Raw genomic sequence first — 23,262 nt, 5'->3', positions numbered from 1 at the left:
GGGCAGCCTGGGAGAGCAGGCTGGAGCTGGGGTCACGCCCACTGCCACGCCCCTTAAAGGGGACGCGGCCGGGCCCCCGCCAGACCCTGCAGCCCGCGGTGCTAAGGACCCAGAGTCCTGGCAACTTCTTTCTCCCGGGCTTCCGCCTCAGTGCCAACGACTTCCTTTTCAAGTTTTGAAATGACACTCATTTGCAAGGTTTTCTTTCTTCTCCTATTTTCTAATCTCCCCTATTGAGATACATGAGAGATCCATCTCTCTTTGGGACACTGTGTGGGTATTAAGTACCGTTAAAATCTCTATTAAGTTTTTTTTCATTTAAAAACTTTGTTAAAATTACCTTGGGGCGGGGCATGCCACAGTGCTTCTGTGGAGGTCAAAGGATAACTTGAGGGACTCTCCTATCACTATGTGGGTCCAGGTCTTCAGACTTGGAAACAAGCGCCTTTTCTTTACCCACTAAACAGTGTTTCCTCTCCCCTCTCCCCTCTCCCCTCTCCCCTCTTTTCTCTCTCTCTCTCTCTCTCTCTCTCTCTCTCTCTCTCTCTCTCTCTCTCTCTCTCCCCCCCCCCTCGTGTTTGCTTGTATGTGTGCACACGTGTGTGTCGAGGTCAGAGGCAAAAGGTTAAGCTCCCGTGCCTTTCTTGATCACTCTGCACCCTATGTATTGAGGCAGAGTCTCTCATTTGAACTCAGAACTCACTGATTCGGCTCATTCCAATTAGCCAGCTTGCTCTTGGGATCCGGTTTCCAACGCCCCTGCTCCAGCCACGCCTGCCTATCATTTATTTGCGGATTCCAGCTCCAGTCCCTACAGGCTTTTGTCTTTGGCGGTATATTAGTTTGCTTTCTAGTGCTGTGATAAACACCATGACCAAAAGCAACTTGTAGACAAAGGTTTATTTCATCTTACATTTCCAGGTACCAGTTCTTCATTAGAGGGAAGACAAGGCAGAAACCTGGAGACAGGAACTGAAAACCGTGAAGGAAACACTGCATACTGGGCCTCTCCCAGGCTTCAAGGTCAGCTACTTTTCTTATACAGCCAGGTCCACCTGCCTAGGAATGGCACTACCCACAGTGGGCTGCACCCTCCCACATCACTTAAAAATTAAGAAAATGCCCCACAGATATGCCCATAGGCCAATCTGATGTAAGAAATTTCTCAGTTGAGGTTTCCTCCTCCCAGGTGACTCAGTTGTGTAAAGTTGACAGCTTAAGTTAATTATGGCAGGCAGTCTTTCTGGACTTTCAGTCTTTCTTGTTTGCCATTTAAGAAGAAATTTTATCCAGGTGTGGTATTATGTGCCTTTAACCCCAGCATTTAGGAAGCAGAAGCAGGAGGATCTAGAGTTCCAAGTCAGTCTATGTTAGATAAAAAGTCCCAATGTCGAGCGGGCGTGGTGGCGCTCGCCTTTAATCCCAGCACTTGGGAGGCAGAGGCAGGTGGATCTTTGTGAGTTTGAGGCCAGCCTGGTCCACATAGTGAGTTCCAGGACAGCTGGGGCTACAAGGAGACCCTGTCTCAAAAAGACCAAAAAAAAAAAAAAAAAAAAAAAGTCCCAATCTCAAGAGTCTTAAATAGGGGGCTGGAGAAATGGCTCTGTGGTTAAGAGCACTGGCTGCTCTTGCAGAGGACCTGCATTTGGTTCTCAACATCCACATGGCAGCTGACAACTGTCTGTAACTCTGTTCTAGGGGATATGACACCCTCTTCTGGTCTCCGAGGGCACTGTATGCATGTGGTACACTTACATGCAGGCAAACCACACATAAAATAAAAATAAAATCCTTAATTTTTTAAGGCTAGAAGCCAGACATGGTGATGTATACCTGTGATCCCAGAACATGGGAGGCTGAGGCAGGAAGATTGCTGCAATTTTAATGTCAACCTGGGCTACATATCAAATTTCAGGGCAGCCAGGGCTACATATCAAGACTCTGCCTCAAAATAACCACAGCAATAACAAACTAACCAGCCAAACAAATAAAAATATAAAAGGCTTTTCAGCTTAAAAAAACTTTTATTTCTGTCCAGATGATGAAATACTTAGGAGTTTTTTCTTTGTGGTGGTAGAGATTGAACCCAAGTCCTTGCAAATTCTGTCTGTCTTGTCTACCTACCATTGAACTACATCTCTAGCCTTTTTTTGGGGGGGGTCTTTTTGAAGCAGGGTCTCCCTGTAGCCCCAGCTGTCCTAGAACTCACTATGTAGACCAGGCTGGCCTTGAACTCACAGAGATCCGCCTGCCTCTGCCTCCCAAGTGCTGGGACTACAGGTATGCACCACCACACCCGGTGCCTTTTTGTTTTAAAATTTTTTTTTGACAAGGTTTCCCTAACCCCAACCCACCTGGAACTCACTATGTAGATCACTGTGGCCTCTATCTCATAGAAATCTACCTGCCTCTGCCTCCTGAGTGCTGGAATTAAAGGCATGCACCACCATACCTGGTGTATGTTTTTAATTTTTTTTTTTGAAACAGTTTCTCTGTAGCTAGCCTGGAGCTCACTATGTAGACCAGGCTGACCTTGAACTCACAGAGATCCACCTGCCTCTGGCTCCCGAGTGCTGGGATTAAAGGTGTGCGCCACCATGCCTGGCTTTAATTTTTAACTTTATTTTTATTTTATGTGTATGAGTGTTATGCCTGAATGTACGTAAGTGCACCCATGTCCCGCAGTGCCCTCAGAGGCCAGAAGAGGGTGTCAGATCCCCTGGAACTGGAGCTAAGGATGGTTGTTAGCTGCCATGTGAGTGCTAGAATTTGAACTCAGGTCTTCTGTAAGAGCAGTGACTCCTCTTAACCACTGAGTCATCTCTCCAACCCTTTGTGTTCTGAGACAAGGTCTTACTATGTAGCCCTAACCGACTTAGAACTCGCTAAGTAGACCAGACTGGACTTGATCTCACAGAGATTAGCCTACTTCTGCCTCCATAGTGCTGGGATTAAAGGCATGTACACTATGTCTGGCTCTTTTTGTTTTTTGACATATTGCCTTGCTATGTAGGCCAAGCTGGCCTCATACTCACTATTTTTCTACCTCAGCTTCCTAAGTTCTTGGGTTACTGGCCTGTGCCACCACACTCAGCTTTCAGGAGCATTAATGAATTAAAGTTCCATTTGTTTGAAGTTACTCACTGATTCAAAAAATAATTATGTGGGTTTTACAGCAAAAAGACATCTGGGTAAACCAGGTACAGGGAGGCACACCTGGAATTCCAGTACTAGGGAGGCAGAAGCAGGAAGACAGTGAGTTCAAGGCCAGTTGGGGTACATAGTGAGTGCTGGGGATCTAACTCAGGTCCTCGTGTGTGCAGCAAGCACATCTCCCAGCCTTTGGATGTGGTTTTCATATACACAAACCAGTTCATGTGTTGGCATTCCTCTGTAAACTTTCAATGTACAAGCTTTGTTATAGACACTCATTGTCCAACCCAGAGGGTTGCAAAAACATCCATAGGTTTATTTTGTGTGATGTTGCAGTACAATATTGTCATTTGCAGAGTTCAGGTTTGTGAACTGCACAATTGAGAAGCAAGCAGTCACTCAAAAATCTTGTTTTAAGGGACTGGAGAGATGGTTCAGCATTTAAGAGCACTGGCTACTCTTGCAGAGGACCTGGGTTCGATTCCCAGAATCCACGTGGTGGCTAACAACCGTTTATAACTCCAGTTCCAAGGGAATCTGATGCCCTCTTCTGACCTCCTCCAGCATTGTACAACACAGGTTCATTTACACACAGGCAATACACTCATATACATAAAATAATGAATATTTTTTTAAATCTTGTTTTAAATAAGTTTACCATTTGTGTTGGGCCACATATATAGCTGTCTGCTACATGCAGCCCGAGACTTGAATATGATTTATTACAGCGTTGAATACATGTACCAAACTGACTTATAAAAGGAGCTAGTCTTTCTCCTTTTTTTCCCTTTTAATTTATTCTGACAATTTTAAGGTTTTTTTTTTGAGACAAGTTCTCATGTAACCCAGGATGACCTCAAACTCACTATGAAGCCAAGGATGACCTTAATTTTCTGATCTTCCTGCCTTCACCTCCCCAGTGCTGGGATTACAAGCATGTATCACCATGTCTGGTTTATGTGGTGCTACGATGGAGCCCTGGGCATCATGCATGCTAGGCAAGCACTCTACCAACTGAGTCACATTCTCAGCCCCTGGTTGCTTTCCTGAGCAACTGGTAGCCCTTTTCTTTCATTTACTGGGTAGTTATTGAGCACCTACCATATGCAGAGGCTGGAAACATCTGTGGCAACAGGAATGGAGCTGATGATTGGCAGGTAGACACCTGGTGGTAGAACCCTGGGTGTGTGTGGATTTGCCAAGGGAGGGTAAACACCTCAGTTTAAAGGTCAAGGAAGATAAGGAGAACAGGTTCCGGTAGCTTCCTAAGTGGGGCAAGTAGCAGGCTTAGGGAACTGATGAAAGAGAAACCCAGTTGTAGTGTGCACAGAGGTGAGTGAAGGACACAGAGGTAACAGGAGACAAAGCTCAGAAAGTTGTTCTAAAGGGGGAAGAGAAGGCAACAGTTATGGGGGGTTGGGTCTAGAACTGTTCTTAGGGGGACAGAGAGGAGGGGCAGAAAAGGGACAGTGATTCATGGTCAATGATGGACTGAGAGTCTTGGGAGCTTGGGGAGGGAGGTGCATGGCACAAGTGAAGAATTAACTCATAGGGACTGGAAAGATATCTCAGTGGTTAAGAGCACTAGCTGCTCTGGCAGAGGACCCGGGTTTGGTTCCCAGAATCCACATGGTGGATCACAATGTCTGTAACTCCAGTTCTAGGAGATCTGACACTCTCTACCAGCCTCCTCAGGCATTGCATGCATGTGGTACACTTATATACATGCAGGCCAAACATTCATACACATAAAAATAAAAATGAATAAAAATTTAAAAGAATTAGCTCTTAGGGAAAGCAAGATGGCTCAGTGAGTAAAGGTACGTGCCACCAAGTCTGACCACCTGAGATCAATCCCCAGGACCCACATGGTGGAAGGAGAAAACTGAGTCCTGAATTTATTCTTTGTAGTGTATACACACACACATGCACACACACAGATTTAATTAAAAAATAAAAAGAGGGCTCTCTCTCTCTCTCTCTCTCCCCCCCCCGACCCCAAAGATAAAAATAAATAAAACTGGTGATGGCTGAGGAGGTGAAGGTATCAGCCATTCTTTGACCCCTACACACATGCTGTGGCACAAAGGAACCACTTCTCTCTGCCGCAAAAATAAATGTAATTTTAAATAATAAATAAATAAATAAATAAATAAATAAATAAATAAGGGGCTGGAGAGATGACTCAGTGGTTAAGAGCACTGGCTACTCTTGCTCAAGATCTGGGTTTGGTTCCCAGCACCCACATGATGGCTCACAACCATTGGTAACTCCAGTTCCAGGGAATCTGATACCCTCTTCTGGCCTCTGTGGGCACTGTACACATGTGATACACATACTATGCATACATTCAGGCAAAATACTCATACACATAAAGATAAATAACTTTTAAAAAGGTAAAGAAATTTCCATTCAGAGGATGGGCTTTGGATTTCCACAATACTTGAGTTTTGGATTCAGCCAAGTTCCATCAACTTCCTGAGTTTCAGACTTTTATTTGTAAAAAGGAGATAATGAAACCCTCCTGGGAAGGTTATTGTGAAAAGAAACTGAAATGAAGCCTGTAAAAACAGGGAACAGGCTGCCTGTCCACATCACCTGGTACCACTGTTTGGGAAGGCAGTAAGGGATTAAGCTATGTTGTTCTGTTATTATTATTGAGGAACGAATGAATTCCTATAGCCAAGTGTCTGCACCTACACCTTATCATTTGGGGGAGGAACTGGGGAGGGAATACATACAGGCTCACACATGATTTTGGGTTAGAATTACCATAAAATATAAGAAACTAAATTCAGACCCACACATAAGGTATTTTGTGTCCAGCACTGTCAAAGTGTTGGCAAATACAATTATGAAAGGAAAGAGCATATTAAAAAACACTGGCCAGCTACAGCATTTTTTGCTAAGCAGCCCTCTTAGGGTTGCAAGGGACAGCAACCCATTCAAACCAGTCTTTGCAAAGAAATTAAAATTTAATTTAATTTAATTTCTTAAATTAAAGGTGTGGTGTCGAAGGTCTTTAGTCCCAGCACTCAGCACTCAGAGGCAGAGTCAGGTGGATCTCTGTGACATCAAGGCCATCCTGGTCTACATAGTAAGTTCCAGGCCAGTGCGGGCAACATAGTGAGACCCTTTCTCAAAATAAGTTTTTTTTAAAAATGGAAGGAGATTAAGGTCACTTTGAAACAGACAAATCCAGATGTGTGCTTCAGGAACGGTTGGATCCAGGGCCAAAGAGATACATTAGCAATAGTCTGTCCTTTTCAGCTTGATACTCAGGCAGCTCCCTCCAGGTTTCCACCCTCTGTACACACAGCAAGTCCTCAGGAAAGGGAATCTCCCTCTTCAAACAGTCAATTGAATTGACTTTGAGCCACCCAGCCAGATAGAAAACTGTCTGTATCCAATCAGCACATTTCTAAAGCCTGGGAGTAGTTTTCCAAAAGAAAACCTAGGAGCTTTTTCCAATGGAAAGGTGAATGGTTGGCTATGTAGGCACAACTCACTGCTGCCCACTTAATTATCTACACAAGTCAGACAACTCGGGTGACCAGAAAAAAGAAGTGTGCCACCCTGTGACTTTAGGATCCAGGCTGGATTGGGGCCATGTGGGATTTTGGTTTTTTGGTTTTATTTTTTAATTTAAAAAGTTTTATTACATTTAGTGTGTGTGTGTGTGTGTGTGTGTGTGTGTGTGTGTGTGTGTGTGACTGCACATGCCACAGTGTGAGTGTGGATCCCAGAGATTGAACTTCGGTCCTCAGGTTTGGCAACAAGTGCCTTTACTCACTGAGCCATCTCACAATGTTGTCTTAAGACAGGCTTTCATGTAGGCCAGGATGGCCTTGGTAACCTTCAACTCCTCATCCTCCCACCGCCATTTCCTTGGTGCTGAGATTACAGGCATGCACTAGCAAAGTGCCAGGGATGGAACTCGGGGCTTCCAGCATGAGCTACCAACTGAGCTACATCCCCAGCCCCAACTTTCTGTACTTTTGCTGGTTTATTCTCTTGGCTTCCAGTCTCCTTTATGAAAATGATCCTGGCTTTTGGGCACAGGATGAGTAACCACCTGAGGCCTTCTCTGCTTTCTCTGTCAAAGTTCTTGGGCCCAGTGTAGTGGCGCACGCCTTTAATCCCAGCACTCAGGAGGCAGAGGCTTGTGGATCTCTGTGAGTTCAAGGCCAGCCTGGCGTACAAAGTGAGTTCCAGGTCAGCTGGGGCTACAGGGAAATTCTGTCTCCAAAATACAAAAAAAAAAAAAAAAAAAAAAAAAAAAAAAAAGTTCTGGATATGGGAGAGACCCTGACTCCCACTGATTGCATATGCATGAGGGTGTCCACTGAGCCTGACTCAGACCAGTACAGCTCAGGTGACCCATACATTTGTGAAACTAAGTGGCTGTCATTTTAAGCCATTTTAATTTTTTAAAAATGTGTATGAGTGGTTTGCCTGCATGTATGCAAGAACACCCAGTGTTCTTAACTTCTGAGTCCCCATTTTAAGCCATTTTAAATTAGAGCCTGTCATCTGTCATCCAAATTATTTGGGAGGCTGAAGCAGGAGGATCACAAGTTCTAGGCCTACCTAGGCTATAGACATAGGTCAAGGCCAGCCTGGGTAACTTTACAAGACTCTGTCTCAAAATTTAAATATTTTAAAATAGCTAGGAATGTAGCTCAGTGGTGGAGGCCTTGTCTAGAATCTGACAATGAAGGGCTAAGGCTTGGCTTAACAGTAGATTGCTTGTCTAGAATCCTCCAGTAAGAGTTTGGTCCCCAGAATCCACATGGTGGAAGGAAAGCACTGACTCCTGCAGGTTGCCCCCTGACCTCCACATACTGCCTGGTGGATGCACCTCCCCCTTAGTAAATAAATAGATGTAAAAAAAAATTAAAAATAGAATCCCCTCATGAGGGGCTGGGGACTTGGCTCAGTGGTAGAATTTCTGTCTGGAATCCCCCAGTGAGAAGCTGAGGGTGTGGCTCAGTGGTAGAGCACTAATCTAATATGTCCAACACCTTGGGCCCAATCCCCAGCACCAAGGGGGAAGAAAGCTGAGGAGTTTGACTGTGACAGATTGAACAGATCCAGGCCATGTTAGAGAGGACCCCTAGCTAGTTAGTACTTGACTTGCCAAACTGCAATCCAGTGGCTGGATCTTCTGGCAAGGGCATGTGCTTCCAACTCCAGGAAAATGCCACCAAGTTCTGCCTGGGTCTGGGGGTCTTATCTGGTAGAGTCTGTAATTTGTGAATCTCACATAGAGGTTTGATTTTATTTTTCTGTAGTTCTGGGGCTCAACCTAGGGCCTCATACATTTTAGGTAAGCACTCTACTACTAAGCTACTCCTGAAGCCCCTTTCTCTTCTTCCTCCTCCTTCTTTTTGTAGCTTTTAATTTAAGGACAGGGTCTCAATAAGTTACCCAGGTTAAAGTGAACTCATTTTGTAGCCCAGGCAGGCCTTGAACTTTCAATCCTTCTGCTTCAGCCTCTTGAATAATCTGGGATTTGTAATCTTGGCTCTAACAAGAATTTAAAAATGTTTTAAATGTATTTGTTATTTACTTTTATTTTATTTTATTTTATTTTTTGTCTTTTTGAGACAGGGTCTTCCTGTAGTCCCAGCTGGCCTGGAACTCACTTTGTAGACCAGGGTGGCCTCAGACTCACAGAGATCTGCCTGCCTCTGCCTCCCGAGTGCTGGGATTACAGGCATGCACCACCAACCCCAGCTTATTTAGTTTTGTTTTATGTGTATGAGTGTTTTGCCTGCATGTATGTAAGTGTACCTGTGTCATGCAATGTCCATGGAGACCAGCAGAGGGCATCAGATCCCCTGGAACTGGAATTAAGGACTGTTAGCTGCCATGTGGGTGCTGGGAATCAAATCTGGGTCCTCTGCCAATGCTCTTAACCACTGAGCCATCTTTTCAGCCCCCTTAAAATTTTTTTTAACTGACATATTTCACAATAGGAATTTCAAATTGTGTCCAATGTCTAGAAAGCTTTCATTTTAATATTTACATTTTTATTTTTATTTTTTATGTGTATGAGTATTTTGCCTGCATGTAAATGCACCACATGTGTATAGCCTCTATAGAGGCCAGAAGAGGGAACTGGATCCCCTGGAACTAGAGTTACATAGACAGTTGTTAGCTGGCATGTGGGTGTGGGGAACAGAACCCAGGTTCTCTGCAAGAATAGCCAGTGCTCTTAACTGCTGAGCCATCTCTTTAGCAGCAATCTCCCACTTTAAAAAATTGCATTTTATTTATTTTGTGTCTGTGTGCCTGTATGTGTGTGTGTACATGTGGAGGTCAGAGGACAACTTGCAAGAGTTTGTTCTCTCCTTCCACTCCATGTGGGTCCCAGGAATCAAATTCAGGTCATTAGCCTTAGTGGCAGGTGCCTTTACCTTCTCAGTTATCTTGACTGCCCTCCCACTGGGCTTAAAATTTTTTAAAAATTTATGTGTATAAGTGTTTTGCCTATATGTATGTAAGGTACCAGTGCCTCTGGAGACCAGAAGAGGGCATTGGATCCCCTGGAACTGGAGTTATAGACAATTGTTAGCCACCATGTGAGTGCTGGGAACTGAACCAGGGTCCTCTGCAAAAGCAGTCAGTACTTTTAACTGTTAAGCCATTTCTCTAGCCTGAACAGCATTTGTTTGTTTGTTTGTAAAGTCTCCCTGTAGCCTCAGCTGGCTTGGAACTATGTAGACAAGACTGGCCTGGCCTGGATCTCACAGAGATATGCCGGCCTCTGTTTCCTGGGTACTGGGATTAAAAGCAAGAGCCATCACACCTGGCTATATATTGCTCTTGCAGAGGACTCAGATTCAGTTCCTAGCACTCCTGTTGGGCAGCTCACAACTGTTTGTAACTTCTGATCCAGGGAATATGACACCCTTTTCTGGCCTCTGAGGGCACTGCATGCATGCACACATAAATACACACACACACACACACACACACACACACACAGAGGCACATAATTAAAATTCTAAGAGTCAGTATGAAAGCCCATCCAAACTTCTCTGGGAAAGTCAAGGGAAGAGCTGGGGCTTTATAATCTCAGCACTCAGGAGGCTGAGGCAGGAAGACTGCCACAGTTTGAAGCCAGCCTGGGCTATGTAGTTCCAGGCCAGCCTGGGCTACAGAGTGAGACCCTGCCTCAATAAACTAATAAAAATAAAAAGTCAAGCTGGGTGTGAGTGCATACCTATAATCTCAACAATCCAGAGATGGAGGAGGAGGATCCAGATTTCAAGGCCAGCTTAGGCTACATGAGATCCTGTCTCAACAAAACAACACAGGTTAGAGGGGTAGCTTGATGCTAGCACAAGGCCTGGGGTTTAAATCCCAGTAGTACAAAGAAATAGAGTATTTAATTTTTTAAAAACACCAAAATAAGGCCAGGTGTGGTGGCACATGCCTGTAGTCCCAGCACTTGGGAGGCAAAGGCAGGCAGATCTCTGTGAGTTTGAGGCCAGTCTGGTCTACATACAAGTTCCAGGACAGCTGGGGCTACAGGGAGACCCTGTTTCAAAAAGACCAAAAACAAAAAAAACCACACAAATAAAACAGGGCCAGAAAGATGGCTCACTGGGTAAAGGTGCTTGCCACCAAGTCTGAAGACCTGAGTTCAATCCTGGGAACCCACATGGTGGAAGGAGAGAAATGACTCCTGCAAGTTGTCCTCTGACCTCCGTAGGTACACTGTGGCACATGTGCACACAAACAATAGGTAAGTCTTAAAAAGAAAGAGACGGGGCTGTAGAGATGGCTCAGTGATTAAGAGCACTGGTTGTTCTTGTAGAACACATAGGTTCAGATCCAAGCACCCACATGGTGGCCAACAACTGTCTGTATAAATCCAGTTCCAGGGGATTCCATGTTCTCTTCTATCCTCTGTGGGCACTGCACAACACAGGTGCATTTACATACATGCAGGCATAACACTCATACACATAAAATAAAAATAAATTTTAAAAAAATTAAAAAAATAAAAGAGAGAAAAGGAAACCAAAAAGAAACAAAAGACAAGGACGTTGCCTATTGCACGAATTGAATCTGGGGCTCAGAGCACAAAAAACAAGTTGCAGGAATTCCATCCACTATTCTACCACTGTGGGCACCCAGGCAAATCCCATCTCGACTGCAGATTATTACAATTCAGCCTGGGGGATCCTATATGTTCCAGATTGTGTCACCAGTCCCCAAATCTGCCCTACTTACACAACCTATTCCAGGAAATATGATCATCCAGGTGAAAACCTCAGCAATTGGCCACCAAACCTGTGTCACCTCCCCATCACCTTGTCCTTTGTCCTAACCTTTGGGATCCCCATTCCATACCCAACTGTCCCACTCAGAAGCTGACCACCTCTAAATAGTGTTTGAGCTAGTGTGATTAAAACCTCAATCCTGGGGGCTGGCAAGATGGTTCAATGGATAAGGGCACTTGTCATCAAATTCTGATGACCTGAGTTTGATCCCCGGGATGCACATGTTGGAAGGAGAAAACTCCCTCAAGTTGTCCTCTGATATCCTTATGTACTGCACATACCTATACACATACACACAAAATTCAACAACAGACCCCCCTCAATTCCAGCCAGACTTGGTAGCACAGGCCTGCCATCCCCAGCTGTTCTGGAAGCTAAGGCAGGAGGCTCAAAAGTTCAAGATCTACCTGGGCTGCAGAGTGAGTTCAAGGTCAGCCTGGGTAACTTAAAGAGACCCTATCTCAAAATAAGTAAAGAGAGGGATGGGGCTGTAGCTCAGTGGTAGTATGCTTACCTAGTATGTGGGAGGCCCTGGGTTCAAGCTCTCAAAACAAAACAAAAAAACCCTCCACAAATAAAATAAAAATAGATAAAATAGAACCTCATTTCATGCTGGGCATGGTAATGTAATTCCATGTAGTTCCAGAACTAAGGAAGCTGAAGCAGAACAATCATGGTAAGTTGGAGGGCAGTCATCTACTACATAGTCCCCTGACAAATAAGGCCAAGGGAGGTTAAGCGACTTCATTTCTCACATTGTATGTATGTGTGTGTGTGTGTGTGTGAGAGAGAGAGAGAGAGAGAGAGAGAGAGAGAGAGAGAGAGAGAATAGGGTATGGTGGTACATGCCTGGCATCCCAGTGCTCTGAAGGTGGATGCAGGAGGATCAGAAGTTCAAGGTCATCCTTAACTACATAGTGAATTTGAGCCTAGCCTGGGCTACATGAGTCCCTGTCTTTCCAAAAAAATAAAGTAAAACCATCAAAGAAAATAAAATGTCAGTTCAGCAGTCTGATACAGTGGCTCTTTTCCCCCTTCTCTATGCCCCAATCTGGTGTCTCTCCTGTCCCCAAATTGTCACACAGCCAACTAAGACCCCCCCATCTTTTTCCTGCCTGTCCACTTTCCTCCAGCAGCTCTGGACATCCAGGGCCAGGATCCCACAGACTTTCTGGTGCTGGCTTAGTAAGTTTGTCCCCAGGTATCTACTTCTGACCTGGAGCCCACTCTAGCAGGCTCAGAAAGGAACTTGGTGAACATCCTTGGTGGTGTGCTCTGGTCAAGCTTAGGGGCAGCAGCCACTTCGAAATCAGGGAATGACCACAAGAAAGCTGGGTAGGCTGTCTGGGGGCACTAAAGAGGATGCACGGAAGAGGGCTCAGTGGAGCTTGGTGGCTGAGGTAGCTGGAGACTCGCGGATGGGCCACACTCAGGCCTTTTCCTGGTGCAGCAAGGCTGCATACATACTGAGTACTCCAGAACCCAGCAGCATCCTGGCCACCCTCTAGGGTGCAGCCTCCAGCATTAGTCTCCAGGCTCAGGCTGCAGAGGATGCATGGTGGCCACTGTCACCAGGCCAGGGGTGAGACCATCCCGGAGCTGCGAGGGCCATCCCCGGCCTGCAGGTCGCTGAGCGCTCTCTGGAAGTAGGGGAACAAAAAGAGGAGTGGTCAGTGGTCCCTGAAAGTGCTGACACCTTTCCTGCCACTGCCTTGCACCCAGATGACCAGTGCCGCACCAGAGACAAGGGGCATGGTACTCACTGGGGCCCTTTCCCAGTGGGACTGCAGGAGGATGCTCTCATGTGACCATTCACCCCACTTCCCTGCAGAAACCCCTCCGACTTCCACTACGGCTCACCTCAAACTTGCTCATGAACTCTGAGAAGATGCCAAAGAAAGCCTCTGAGGTGGTGGCCTTGGAATCTTCCCCGAAGAAGGCCAGAGCCTTGCTTAGCTCTTCCATGGCCTCGTGCTGCAGCCCGTCCAGCGCCCGCAGAGCTGGCTGGGCTGTCTCCAAAAAGGACTGTAGGGTCTCAGTTAAAGGAAAACAGCCAGTGGGTGCTCTCCTACCCTCTTGCTCTTATGGAATCTTCCTTTGTAGGCACCTGCGCCCCTGTTCATGGGTTCCAGGCCCACCACCAGCCCCATAGTTCCTGAAGAACCTGCTTCTGTCCCATGAGGCCCCAGACTATCCACCTTGCTCTCTTCTCAAGGGGGGGGATTCTACTCAGGGGCTTTTTTTTTTTTGGACAGGGTCTCACTATGTAGCCCAGGATGGTCTTGAACTCGAGATCCTCCTACCTCAGCATTCTGAGTGCTGGGATTACAGATCTGAGTCACCATACCTGGGTCTGCCGCCCTTCTCAGACCGCCTACTCGTGCTTCCCTTCTCAGCTTGACTGTTTATTTGAGACAGGGTCTCCTGTAGCCCAGGCTGACCTGGAACCAGCAAAGTAGCAGAGGCTGACCCTGAACTCCTGATCCTTCTGCTTCTACCTCCCAAGTGCTGCAGAGCCCAAGTTAAGGGAACAGCCTTAACCAAGTACAAGTGTACAACACTGTGCCAGGCCTTTTCTTGTTCTTTTTCCTTTTCTTTTCTCCCTCCTTCCCTCCCTCCTTTCCTCTCTCCCTCCCTCTTTCCCTCCTTCTCTCCTTCCTTCCTCTTGTTTTATTTGTTTTGTTCTTTTCCTTATTTCACTATATTTTTTTCTATAGCATTTGCTATTATCTAAAATGGTTCATAATGTTCAGTTTTCTGTTCTCCAAATGCAAACTTGTTCCTGCTATGGACCTTCACTATTTAAGACAGTATCTGGGGGCTGGAGAGCCCAGTATCTTGGTTCAGCAGTTAAGAGCACTGGCTGCTCTTGTAGAGGACCCAGGTTTGATTCCTAGCACCCACACAGTGGCTAACAACCATCTGTAACTCCAGTTCCAGGGGAATCCAATGCCCTCTTCTGACCTCTCCAGGCATTGCAGGACACAAATGCACTTATACATGTGCAGGCAATGAAAATGATAAATAAACTTTTTTTGGCCTTTTTGAGACAGGGTCTCCCTGTAGCCCCAGCTGTCCTGGAACTCACTATGTAGACCAGGCTGGCCTTGAACTCAGAGATTCGCCTGCCTCTGCCTCCTGAGTGCTGGGATTAAAGGCGTGCACCACCACGCCCAGCAATAAATAAAAAATTTTTAAAAAGACAGTATCTGGCACATAGTAAGTTCTGGAAAAAAGAATGAGCAGCCCTGACTGGATGTATATAGAGCTAGTGGGAGAGCACTTGTCTAGCATGCAGGAGGCCTCGGGTTCAATTACACACATAGACACACATACACACAGACACACACACACAGTGGCTCAATTATGTGTGTGAAAGGGGATGGGGTAAGAGGCATGTTACATAACTATTATATTTGTTTAGTAATGCTCTGTGACATTACTGTGGGGTGGAGTCTAATATTTAATGCCTGCCTTGGATGAGGATGTAGCCCAGTCAAGCATGTGTGTAAGTCCCAGGGTCTGATATCTAGCACCACAAGAAAAAAAAATCCTAAGCCAGGTTTCAAGGCATATACCTGTAATCCCAGTACTCAGGAGGACCAGGAATTCAAGGTCATCTTTGGCTACACAGTAAATTCAAGACTATCCTGGGCTACAGGTTAGCCACTATCACTCCCCCCCGCCCTGGCAAAAAAAAGTTGCTACCTAGACTTTTACCCCACAGTAGGGCCTATGACTGAAGTCATTCTTCTGATTGCCTTTGGCTTATAGGGCCTAACAGGTCCTTCCCCCATATCTTGTCATTTAAATCTGGGCTCTACCCTCTTTGGGGACATATAGGACAAGGCAATGATTTTAGGACAGTCTGGGCAGGCCTGGGGACAGAAGCCTGTAATCACAGGGTGGCTGAGGCAGGAACATTGTAAATTCATGGCCTGCTTGAGCAACAGAGTGAGTTTGAGGCCAGTCTAGAAAGACCTGTTTCAAAATTACTTTTTAAAGTTAAACAAAAGGCTGAAATGTAGTGCTTCCTTAGCCTGTCAGTGGCTTGAGTTCAGTCTCCAGTATGAAAATGAATAAATAAATACATATTTGGAAAAATTCTACGGAAACCAGATGTAGTAGAACATGTTTTTAATCCTAGCACCCAGGAGGCAGAGACAGGTGCATCTTTGTAAGTTTGAAGCTAGCCTGGTCTACATAGTTGTTGCATCCTAGCCAGGCCTACAGAGTGAGACCCTTTTTTTTAATTATAGCTAAGCACTGGAGAACCAGCCTAGAATCCCCAAGTGAGGGACTAGAGGCCTTGCTCAGTGGTAGAGCACCTGCTAGAATTTGCCCAGTGAGGGGCTAGGATATTGCTCAGCAGTAGATGCTTGCCTAGAATTCTCCAGTGAGGGGCTGGGGGAGAGCCAGTTTAGAATTCCCCAATGAACAGCTGGGGGTGTGGCTTAGTGGTAGAGTTCTTTTTCTAAAATCTACCAGAGAAGAGCTGGGGGCGTGGCTTGGAGGTAGCATACTTGCCTAGACTCCTCCAGTGAGAGGCTAGAGATCTGCCTAGCATGCCTAAGGCTCTGGGTTCAATCTCTAGTGTTACACATAGCGAAAACCATTCCATCTTCAGTCACTCACATTTGGCATAAACACTCAGATTCTAAATAACATCTTCCAGGAGCCCTGGGCACACAGTCACTTGTGCTTGGAATCTCTGTTAGGGTCTGCACTGATTACAGGAGCTGTAGTCAGCTCTACCTACCATCCCAGGGTCCAGCCTGGTGCTGGCAAAGGTTGCTTAGAGGATACTGCCATGACCACAGCAAACCTGTCCTCACTGGAGGGGGACATGCTCTGGCAGGCTACCTGAATCTCACTGACAGTGCCATGGAGGTCAGCCAGGTCCCCAGTCAGGGCTCGTTGATTCACTGCATGGGGAAGGCAAGCAAAGTCTCATGGGGGCTGCAGTCCCCAGCTCAGCACAGCATGCACCTGCCTCCCCCACTCATACACCCAGCCTACCTTTGGCAGCCAGGGGCACAGTAGGCAGGTCCTGGGCAAAGCCCAGGAGCTCAGGGAAGTGCTGGCTCAGTGATTTGGCAAGGATGTGCAGAAAGGTAGATTTTCCATCCACTGTCTTAGTGGAGTTTAACTGCAAGGGATACCCAACACATAAGCTCCTCAAAGACCCACCCCAGACTCCTGGTTATATGACCTCAGCTTTTAAAGATTCCCAGAATTCTGTTTTTAATACTTTCTTTCCAACTCCCCTCCCCACTTAACTTTTCTAGATCCTGGAGCTGGACCTGAGAAAACATCTTTCCCAACCCAACCCTGTACAGCCAGTTCCTCCCCCACCCAGTAGGAAGAGCTTTTTGAACAACATGGTTTCTCTTCCTCACTGGCAGGATTTTTTTTTTTTTTTGAAACCGGGTCTCACTATGTAACCCTGGCTGACCTGAAACTTGCTAAGTAGACCAGGATGGCCTTGAACACAAAAGAGATCCACCTGCCTCTGCCTTCTCAGTGCTGTGGTTAAAGGTGGGAGCCACCAAGCCAGTCTTGTTTTATAAGGCAGGATCTCATGCTGTACAGGACAGCCTGGAACTCCTGATCCCAACTCCCTCAACCTCCCAAATTCTGGGATTACAGATGTGTGGCACTACCCTTGGCTCTGTTGGTATAACTTGACTTAGGTTTTACCTCGGAGTCTTGCAACTAGAATGACGGTCTACTGCCTGCTCCTTACCTCTGTCAGAAAGTTGATCTTGAAGCCGGTGGTCTTGTTGGTCTTAGGCTGCCCATCGTTGAGATAGTTACCCATGGCTAACACAAACTGTGGGGAGAAAAGGAGTGATTATTTCCACATGGCTTACCCAGACCTATCCTCAAGTGCAGGTATGGGTCTCCAGGCTGGGAGCGGCTGGGGACAGAGGAGTGGATCACACAACCGGGGAGAAGTGGATCGCGACCTCCAGGATCTTGGCGAGTTTCCTGCTGTTTTTGAGTTCTAGGGACGCCTGTCGCAGGCACTCAAGGCTGCCTCGGATCTCTTCTGTCTTCTCCTGTAAGGTGGCCTGAAAGTGGAGACTGCGCAGGCGGGTCTTGTATTCAGGAACTGACAGCATCTATGGGAAAGGTAGGGACCAGGATTCATCCATCCCCACTGGCACAGGACCTTTCGCCCCACGACAGCCTGGGTGGGAAGTCAGCTGGCTGCTTGGACTGGGTGCCCCTTAGGAAAAGTTAGCACGATCCCTGGGGGACCCTCTCATCCCATCTACCCTGACCTTGGGTGGGAACTGGCCATTAAAGGTGTTAAATTGGGACTCAGAGGCCAGCAGCAGGCACCCAAGGGAATCCTGGTAAGAGGTTCCCTTGCCCGTGGTGTGGGGGGCTTTTGGCACCTGCAGGACGAACTGGTCCGGTTCACTGAGGCGGCCAGGCGCCTCGCGGAAGGCCTGGTAGCGCTGCTCCTCCTCAGCGTCGGGCGCAAAGAGCAGCAGCTGTGCCAGATGCGCAGGCTCCAGGCGCCGGGGCTCCATACTCATCAGTACCTGCCGCAGCTCCCCAGGGGTCAGCTTCAGGTGTGCCAGCAGGATGGCTGCGGGCAGCGGCCGCGAAAGTGAGCGGGGTGGGGGAGGGGGGCTCGGGGAAGAATGGGCAGGGCTATTGAGCGGAGCCTAGTGTGGGACTGTGGGGAAGGGTCCTGAGAGAAGAGCTATAGGGGAGGAAGGGACGTGGCAGGAACTAACTGGAGACTAAGAGGGTCCTGGAGCCGGAAGGGTCAGTGGAAGAATCTTCCTAGACTATACCAGGATGCTGGGAGGGGCCTGTGCGTGAGGCAGGGCACTAGGGAGGGCGGAGTCTGGGTGGGGTGGAGTAGTGGATGTGGTTGGAGGCGGGGCCAGACCTGAGGAACCTATTACAGAGGACCGGGCCAATAGAGGGTGTCAAGGCCTGCATCTGAGACCAAGAGGGGCTCCTGTTATCCTGAGAGCAGGCCTTCATTAGCTGGGTGACGGATCCTGGCTACCCCACCCTAATTTCTATCATCCGAACTCCTAACTGGTCTGAACCTGTGTGGCCCAGTGGGCTGGACCCTGGGGCTTCTAGAATCTCTGGGGTTCTCAGGCTTCTCACAGGTGTTGTAGGCTTTCTTGTGGGACAAGATCTCCACCACTTCCTTCTTCCTGAAGGGCTCTGGCCCAGGCACTGGCTCTGGAAGGGAAACTACACAGCTTAATGGTCACATCGGAGGCTAGACTAACGCTGTTATAGCAGGGCCAAGGAAGCAATGCAGCCACAGTGACCAAGGACCCTCTTCCTGGCATTCACCGTCTTAACTGGATCAGCTCCAGATATTCAGACTTCCCCCATTCCTCACCCTTTCACTCATAAACCCCCAGGTTCAACCTAAGGCACTTAGTATGTGGCTTATGTCCAACCCCTCACTGGCTCTCTCCTCAAATATCTTCTCTTTCCTGTGACCTTCAGACTGAGCAGAGCAATGAAAACCAACCATGTTTTGACCTTGTGTGCTCCGTACAATTACCCTGACTGCTTGGAATCCCACCCAATCACTACAGGGAAATACCCCCAAGAAAGACCGGGGTGGGGGGGGCACGACACACACACGATACACAGATACACGGACACGGATGGGACAGGGACACAGACAGAACGGACAGACACTGGAGGAACATTTGTAGATATCTTCTGCTCATCCTAGCCTGGCACTGTGACTTAGAGCAAACTGCCTAGCCTCTCTGATGGGCTTCATTAGAAAGTGAAAGTGATTACAGGATCTACCTTGTATGGATTGTCAAGGAATTCATACAGAAGGGCTTGAAAGTTTGAAGCCACATTAACAGTAAATGCATGCCCTGAGGACTCAAAGCTAGTGGATACCCAGGAGGCAGCTGGCAGTGTGGTTTCTAGACATGCCCCAGAGCCATCAAGTCACTCACTTGTAGGTTTCTGGGTACCGAAGTGGAGTTCCAGGTCAAGGTACTTCACCATATCACTCAGTTTATCATAGTCAGAGTCCTCTCCAAGCTGCAAGGGAGGATGGGAAGTTCAGGGCAGGAATAGAGGCCCCAGATAGCCTGCCTCCCTCTGCCCTCTGTGTCCATCCTGGGGCCTCCTGAAGGGACAGTGTCTGTCAGGCCCACGATGAAACAAAGAGCAGAAAGCTGCAAGAAATGCTAAACAGGCTAGAGAGATGGCTCAGCAGTTAAGACCACTTGTTGCTCTTGCAGAGAACTGGAGTTCAGTTCCCAGCACCCTTGTTGAGTAGTTCACAGGGACCTGCAACTCCAGCTCCAGGGGATCCGATGCCCTCTTCTGGCCTCCACAGGCACTATACTCATGTGCACACACACACACATAAACATAATTTTGAAAAAAGGAAATGCTAAATGATCCATGTTACAAGCTAAGAAGATGGCTCCTGAGCAACAGGCAGCAATTCTTGGTTTGCTATCCACAAAGAAGCTGGGCTGAAAGAGGGGAGCCAATAGGGTTGGTGACAGCCAAGTGAGCTAAAGAGAGTGCCTGAAGGGCTTGTCCTGTTTTGAGGTCTCCTTGTATGTTTGTACATATGTGGTATATGTACGTGTTTGTGGGGGTATGCACATGTGTTTGTGGGTGTGTGTGTATATTTTTGTGCGAATGTGTGTGGAGTCCAGTGGTGGATATTGGGTATCTTTCCTTATTGTTCTCCACTTTATTTTACTTTTTGTATGTGGGCCTGGGGATTTGAACTCAAGTCTTCCTGTTTGAGCAGCAACTGAGCCATCTCATTTTATTTATTTATTTATTTATTTTTATTTTGTCTTTTTGAGACCGGGTCTCCTTGTAGCCCCAGATGTCCTGGAACTCACTATGTAGACCAGGCTGGCCTTGAACTCACAAAGATTCGCCTGCCTCTGCCTCCCAAGTGCTGGGATTAAGGGCGTGCACCACCATGCCTGGCTATTTTTTTATTTTAAAAGATTTCTTTACGTGTATGTGTGTGTGCCTGTCTGAATTAACATACACCACATTCATACCTCCACATAGGCCAGAAGAGAGTGTCAAATCCCTGAAACCTGAGCTACAGGTGGTTGTGAGCCACCCCACATGGGTGCTGGGAACTGGATGTGAGTGCTGGGAAATAGAAGTGAGTACTAGGAATTGAACCTGAGTCCTCTGCAAGAGCAGTAAGCACTCTCTCCAGCCTCACTGACCTCTTTTTAAAAATCTTATTTTATGTGTACGTGTGTATTGCCTGTGTGTAGGTAAGTGTACTCGTGTCGTGCAATGCCTGTGGAGGACAGAAGAGGCTGTCGGAGCCCCTGGAACTGGAGTTATGGACAGTTGTTAGCTGCCACGTGGGTGCCGGAATTCGAACTGGGTCTTCTGCAAGAACAACCAGTGTTCTTAACCACTGAGCCATCGCTCCAGACCCAACCTCTTTTTTTTTTTTTAAAGACAGTCTCTTCATGGAACAAATGTGGAGCTCACCAGTAGGGCTAAACTAGTTGGCCAATGAGCCCAGTGAACTCTAAGGATCTGTCTGTCTCTGCCCCACTCATGTGCATTACCATGTTCAGTTTTTACAAGGGATCTCAACTTAGGTCCTCACACTTGCACTTTCACCAGCCATCTATCTCACCAGCATCCTACTCCCCTGTTTTTGAGACAAGGTCTAGTTATACAGCTCAGGCAGCCTGGAACTCATGATCTCCCTGCCTCAGCCTCCCAAGTGCTTGGAGGACAGGTGTGCGCCACCATTTTCCCTGCCATTGTCAAGGTAGCTGAGGTTGTGAAAAGCCAGGAGCTGGAAGCTGGATCAAGGGGCTAAGATGGTTTAGGCAGAAAGTGACCACATGCAATGGTCATGGGAACTCAGACAGGGAGTGAAGATGGGGTGGTTGCCTAAGGAAAGATTCCAAACAGGGGCATGGAGATGGGGGTGGGGTGGGGAGGAAGAGAAATTAGGTCCCAGAACATGACTGCAGGGCAAGGTACAAGGCATGGGTGGATGGCCAGTTGTGGGAAGTGGCATGCTCAATCACGGTAACCAGAGGACTACATTGGGAAGCAAAGCTTGTGGGTTCATCTCAGGCTTATAGAAATAAGGTCTCCAGGAACCCAGTGTGAGAATCTTTTTTCTCATGGAGCCCAGGATGGCCTTGAACTCACTATGTAGCTGACAATAACCTTGAACTTTTGATATTCCTGCCTCTACCTCCCAAATGCTGGGTATATAAGCTCGTACTGGTTTATGTGGTGCTGGGGCTGGAAGCCAGGATTTCATGTATGCTAGGCAAGCACTCTATCAACTGAACTATATCCCCAACTGGAATGTGATTTTTCTTCCCTTTTTTGGTGCTGGAGATGGAACCCAGGGCCTTGAGCATGCTAGGTAAGTCCTAGACGGCTGAGCTACACCTCTGAATCCCACCCCCTGATAAGAAACAAGGCTCTTTTTTTTTTTTTTTGAAACAGGATCTTGCTATGCAGCCCAGGCTGGCCTCAAACTCAAACTCAGAGCAATCCTCCTGCATCAGCCTCCTAAGTGCCTAGATTACAGGCCTGAACCACTACACCAGGCTTTCTAGACCATATTTAAAGGAACATGTTGAGACAGGTGTGGTGGCTCGTGTCAATAATCTAAATTCAGAAGGCCGAGGCAGGAGGACTGCCATGAGCAAAACATAATCTAAGGGAACTAGTCCAGCCTCAAGGGTTTTCAGAGTGGGTAGGGTAATATTTCCAGGTGTTCCCTTTGTGCCTTTGGCTTGAGGACACAGTTTGGTGTGCACTGACCACCAAAGGTGGGCATGCATCCTTGAGAAGGCCAGTCCCCTTACTCTGCTTAAGATGGGAAGGACCAGAGAATATTCCAGTTGATGGTGGTGCATGGCTGTAATCCTAGCACTGGTAGATGGAGGCAGGAAGATAAAGAGTTCATGGGCTAGAGAGATGGCTCAGTGGGTAAAGGTGCTTGCCACCAAGCTTAATGGCCTGAGTTCCATCCCTGGGACCCACGTGGTGGAAAGAGAGAACTGACCTCAGCAAGTTATCCTCTGACCTATACACACACACATTTCACACAAGATAAATAAATAAATGTAATTTAAAAACCTTTTCAAGAAGAAGAGGCTAGTCTGGGTATGGGGGTGCACACCTTTGGTCCAGCACTCTGGAGGGCAGAGGCAGATAGATCTCTGTGAGATTGAGGCCAGCCTGGTCTACATAGAGAGTTCCAGGCTAGCTGGGGTTATAGGGAGACCCTGTCTCAACAAACAAACAAAACAAAGAAAAAAAGAAGAGGCCAGAGGTGCGAGAGAAGAATCTGCTCTTGCAGAGGTCCTGGGTTTTCAGTTTCCAGCATCCATATGGTGGCTAACAACCACCTGTAACTCCAGTTCCAGGGGATCCAACCCCCCATTCTGGCCTCCACGGGCATTGCATGCATGTGGTGCACTTACACACATGTAGGAGAAACACACATAGAAAATTTTTTTTTAAATTTTTTTTAAAGAGGCCAGAAAAATGGGTTTTGTCTCCAACGTTCCTGTCCGGACTACCCACCAGGTTGAGAGTGTCACTGGGCCCCAGGTCACCTACCTGACCCCAGATAGTGCCTTCTGAGTTCTCCACCTGCTCCCAGCGCAAACGCTTGACACTCATGTGACTGGTCTCGCTTCGCCGGTGACCCACACCCCGGGATATCATGGGGGGTGCACAGGGCACGGGAGGGGGTAGGGGTGGTGGGGGCGGTGGTGGGACTGGGTGGCTGAGTTGGGTGAGGGGTTTAGTCAAC

At 47.4% G+C, this 23,262-nt stretch overlaps 1 protein-coding gene and 1 long non-coding RNA gene across 3 annotated transcripts in view; one reads left to right on the top strand and one right to left on the bottom strand.

Moving 5' to 3' along the window:
* Nucleotides 1-86: 86 nt before the first annotated feature.
* Nucleotides 87-17,423, top strand: LOC115068589. Its single transcript, XR_003847929.1, has 3 exons — nucleotides 87-198; nucleotides 922-1,023; nucleotides 17,346-17,423. It is a non-coding gene; the product is annotated as an uncharacterized LOC115068589 (long non-coding RNA).
* The window catches only part of Grid2ip (Grid2 interacting protein), a 45,822-nt gene continuing 34,890 nt past the window's right edge, over nucleotides 12,331-23,262 (bottom strand). For both annotated transcript variants that reach the window (XM_029559099.1, XM_029559100.1), the window contains 10 exons: nucleotides 23,067-23,262; nucleotides 19,418-19,505; nucleotides 18,591-18,668; nucleotides 17,855-18,051; nucleotides 17,420-17,575; nucleotides 17,197-17,283; nucleotides 16,470-16,599; nucleotides 16,257-16,375; nucleotides 13,311-13,475; nucleotides 12,331-13,090 (listed from right to left, as the gene is read on the bottom strand). The exon at nucleotides 23,067-23,262 is cut by the window's right edge and continues 75 nt beyond it. In XM_029559099.1, the coding sequence (XP_029414959.1) occupies nucleotides 13,019-13,090; nucleotides 13,311-13,475; nucleotides 16,257-16,375; nucleotides 16,470-16,599; nucleotides 17,197-17,283; nucleotides 17,420-17,575; nucleotides 17,855-18,051; nucleotides 18,591-18,668; nucleotides 19,418-19,505; nucleotides 23,067-23,262 (1,288 nt within the window). In that variant the 3' untranslated portion in view covers nucleotides 12,331-13,018. The remainder of the gene's footprint in view (nucleotides 13,091-13,310; nucleotides 13,476-16,256; nucleotides 16,376-16,469; nucleotides 16,600-17,196; nucleotides 17,284-17,419; nucleotides 17,576-17,854; nucleotides 18,052-18,590; nucleotides 18,669-19,417; nucleotides 19,506-23,066) is intronic.

Source organism: Nannospalax galili, unplaced genomic scaffold (assembly GCF_000622305.1).
Source record: "Nannospalax galili isolate Female #2095 unplaced genomic scaffold, S.galili_v1.0 scaffold809, whole genome shotgun sequence".
NCBI classification, from domain to species: Eukaryota; Metazoa; Chordata; class Mammalia; order Rodentia; family Spalacidae; genus Nannospalax; species Nannospalax galili.
This window is presented reverse-complemented; position numbering and strand designations above follow the sequence as displayed.